At 38.9% G+C, this 4,091-nt stretch overlaps 2 protein-coding genes across 2 annotated transcripts in view; both read right to left on the reverse strand.

Annotated features, from left to right (window-relative positions):
• Nucleotides 1–229, reverse strand: part of LOC101845297 — a 15,209-nt gene extending 14,980 nt beyond the window's left edge. The window contains exon 1 of the mRNA XM_005112713.3: nucleotides 172–229. Coding sequence (XP_005112770.1) covers nucleotides 172–229 — 58 coding nt within the window. The remainder of the gene's footprint in view (nucleotides 1–171) is intronic.
• Nucleotides 230–1,970: 1,741 nt separating this feature from the next.
• LOC101845521 overlaps nucleotides 1,971–4,091 on the reverse strand; it is a gene marked incomplete at its 3' end in the record, with an annotated part of 17,445 nt that continues 15,324 nt past the window's right edge. The window contains 1 exon segment of the mRNA XM_035973535.1: nucleotides 1,971–2,093. Coding sequence (XP_035829428.1) covers nucleotides 1,971–2,093 — 123 coding nt within the window.

The following is a 4,091-nucleotide window of genomic DNA, read 5'->3' on the forward strand; positions in this document are numbered from 1 at the left end:
TAATAATAATAATAATCTTATTATAATGGAGTTAAGCCCGTTTGTGAGGTCAGTATACATTTTTTACACAGGTGTCCATAAAATCTAAAAAAAATATAATTCAGTTAAAAATTGTCACAAAGGATTACGTTGGCATATTTTCAATGTTCGGAAGCTACCTTTTGATTTTACAGGTTTGATGGGTTTTTTCCAGTAAATCGAAACTCTCCTTCACTCTGCCATTAGCCATTTCATATTTTATAGGGGACTACTTCCGTTTCGTTTTGTGCTTTGTCGTGTGTGTGAGACAGCTGCTTCTACAATTTCCAGATCAAGAATCTCGATATCCAACTCTGTTTGGATGTGTGCTTCGATGTGCTACTTGATACTTCGGGCCAAACTTCATTGAATTGACTTTTGTGTAAACCCACAAAATGTTTACTCCGCTATATTGACGTTCTCAAAATTTGGCGCGGATTTAGAGTGCACTTTTTTTTTATAGAGCAAGACTCTAGATCAAGGTCTCTCTATACCTAGATGTATTTGGAGCATATATTATTTCAAGACTGATTTTGGAGTAGTAAGCAAGAACAGAAGTGCGGTTTGTGCTTTGTCCTGTGTGTGTGCCACAGAATTCTACTTCGTGTTTACAAAGCTGCTTCTACTATTTCCAAATCTAGAATCTCGATATCCGACTCTGTTTGGATGTGTGCTTCGCAGGTCAAACTTCACTGAACTGACTTTTTCTAGATATATTTGGTGTTTAGTTTAGTTTTAGTAGAGATTTTAAGGCGCTTGCAACTACATAAGGTCATATGAATGCCAGAAGATTAGAGGTGTTACAAGAGAGAGGAACAAACATAAAAAAGAAGAAAGGAAGATAAGGACCACAGATGTTTCATAGGAAAAAAGAAGCAGCAAACAAGACCAGAGCACCCACCAACCACCCACATATATTTGGTGTAGTGATGTCCCCAACATGTTGAGTTCGTTTAAACTCACAAAATGTTCACTTTGCTGTATTGACGTTTTCAGAATTTAGAGCGTATTTTCTGCATAGCTTTTCATAGAGCAAGGCTTTGGATCTAGATCTCTATAAGCCTATCCTATATGCATTTGCAGCACAGAATTTAAGACTGATTTGGAGTAGTAAGCAAGAAGTGGTCAATCTAGATTCAGATCTGTTCGGAATAAAGATGCCCATGGAATATTAGTTAATAATGTCGTAAGATGCCCCTAAACATAGAGTTTGTTTAATCCAACCGAACAGAAGTGAAAGCAAGATGAAACGGAGAAAGGCGACTATCAATCAGAATTTACGTTTTGATAGTCAGAATCTGGAGGAAGACCTTGAGCGTGATAGGCCAAGAAAGAATGGTCCAATGTTGGCCTTAGCGTGCAACGCACAGTCATTTAGTGAAACTGAAGTTGATTGGAGATTTACGGACACATGGCTGTGGTGAATTCAGTGTCGTCTGTGAACATTGCAATGCCATAAGATGGAGAGAAGAGAGAAACACATTCTGCTGTTAAAATAGCAAATTTAGTATACCTGTACCTCCCGCACTCCTGCAGGAACTAATAATAAAGTATTACGGTGTAACACAGAGCAGCAGCTCTTTCTTACCACACAGTAGGTCATATAAAAATGCTCTCGCCCATGCTTCAGTTGGGTGCGGTGAACAAGATGAACAGGGCATCAAAATCCAGGGCAAGCGCTGTACCACAAACATTTTATCTTGGGATTTCCTATGTTATATCACCGTTCGAAGAACGGGTCTGTATCTTGTTGTAATAATGATAACAACAGTAATAATAATAATAATAATAATAATAATAATAATAATAGTCATAACTATAATTCAAGTCTATGGGCAGCCATGACAGCACCCAGTCTAAGATATTATCATATTTCAAGTCTATGCAGAAAACAATCAAAAGAAATGAAGAACTATGTAACTCATCAAAGGAGATAAAGGACTAACTTTCACCATGAGACAGTTGTATGTCATAAGGTTCAGGGAAGGCGATGACACAGACAGAGATGTTGGCGTCATTGCCCAGTGATCCAAACCCCTCGATCATCTCCACGTTGTCACACCCTTGGGGTTTATCTGTACAGGAGGGAGACACGGGAAGACTACATTAAAAAAAAAAAAAAAAATATGTAGGTGTGTTCTTACCCCATCAACACAATTTAGATGATTGAGGAGGCAGGATCCTGACCTGCCTGCCAGGGCCAACCTGGACTGAGGGGGGATACTTGCAAATCCCATCAAAAAGACCGAGATACTCAATAAAAATTTCTCCCCCTCGAGAATCGAACTCAGGCCTATTGCGTGCGACAGCAAAGCCCCCAATCACAGATGGTGAAATGGTGACATGGTATAAGTTTAACTTCTTTCTTTCTTTCTTTTATCCGCCTCTTATACCCTTTTAGGTGCCGCGGGAAGAAAGAGATGTCTCTCAGTCGCCAGCCGGAGAGCTTGGGTCAGGGGGATGCCGTGGCTGGTTAATGTCTCCCAGACTTCATCTATCCAGGTCTTTCTCGGTTGCCCTCTAGCCTTGTTGCCATCGAATTTTTGGAGGTAGGCACGTTGTGCTGGGTGGTGTGTTGGTAATCGTAGGAGATGTCCGAACCATTTGATTGTTTGGTGTTGGATGTGATGCATGACATCATTCGTGCACACCATTTCTCGGGTTACACAGTTTCTAATTTTGTCTCGCCTGGTCTTGTTTACTGCTTTTCTAAGGCATCGCATTTCACATGTTGTAATTCTTTGCTCTAATGTCTTGTTCGTGGTCCATGTTTGGCATTGATAGGTGAGTGCTGGGATGAATATGGTGTTGATCATTTTGAGTTTTGTTGTCATGGGGATGTTAGGATGTTTCAGTAGTAGAGTAAGCTGGTAACTAACATTATTGGCCTTTTGTACTCGTGTTTCAATTTCTCTGTTCAGTCGCCCATCCTCTGTGAATATACTTCCGATGTACTTAGATTCTTGGACCTGTCTGAGACTGTTGTTGTTGATGTGTATCCGGAGTGGTTCTGGCTTTCTGCTTACTTTCATTGTCTCTGTTTCGTTGATGTTAATCTTCATGTCGTAGTTGTTACATTCTAAGTCATTCTTCGTTTAATCTGGTGGTATGGTGTTAGAGACTTCGTTCATCTTTGTGTGTCAGGCTTTGGTCATCAGCGAAGAGTAATTCATGTGTTGGCCTTTTATAAGTTTAACGCCCCTATCAAACACCAAAGATGCCAGTGAAGATTAATTAAGCTAATATAAGGATGGAAAACACTTGAAGATTAGGCTAATCTATGAGAGGGAAACAGACGAAGATAAAGCTAATCTATGTGAGGGAAAAGGGTGAAGATTAAACTATATAACCTATGGGAGGGAAATTGGTAAAGGTTCAGCTAATGAATGAGAGAGAAACTGGTGAAGATTAAGGTGAAGATTATGCTAATCTATATGAGGGAACAGGGTGAAAATTAAGATAATCTATGTGAGGGAAACAGGTGAAGATATGTGAAGGTATGTTAGGGTCGTTGTGTGACCAGCGGTCACTCGGACTGGACTGGACAAGTTTTGTATCTTTTCATCAGATTGATTAGGTCTAGTAATGTAGATTTCTGAAGCCTCAGGAGGGGGGACTGTGAGGGTAAAATGAAAAGAAAGATTTTAAAACATTACTGGAAAAAGAAACGATTGAATAAATAGTTATGACAAAGGAAAGATATTATTATAGTATAAGATAGGATAAGACAAGAAAAGATAAGACAAGATAAAATAAGATATGATACGATAATATACAATAAGATAAGATAAGATAAGATAAGATATGATAAGATATGACAGATAAGATAAGGCAAGATAAGACAGACAGACAGACAGACAAACAGACAGACAGACAGACAGACAGACAGACAGACAGACAGACAGACAAACAGATAGATACATAGAGGGATAAAGAGATAGAGAGATAGAGAGATAGATAGATAGATAGATAGAAGAAGAAGAAGAAGAAGAAGAAGAAGAAGAAGAAGAAGAAGAAGAAGAAGAAGAAGAAGAAGAAGAAAAAGAAGAAGAAGAAGAAGAAAAAGAATAGGC

The sequence above is a fragment of the Aplysia californica genome, unplaced genomic scaffold (genome assembly GCF_000002075.1).
Source record: "Aplysia californica isolate F4 #8 unplaced genomic scaffold, AplCal3.0 scaffold01372, whole genome shotgun sequence".
Classification (NCBI taxonomy): domain Eukaryota; kingdom Metazoa; phylum Mollusca; class Gastropoda; order Aplysiida; family Aplysiidae; genus Aplysia; species Aplysia californica.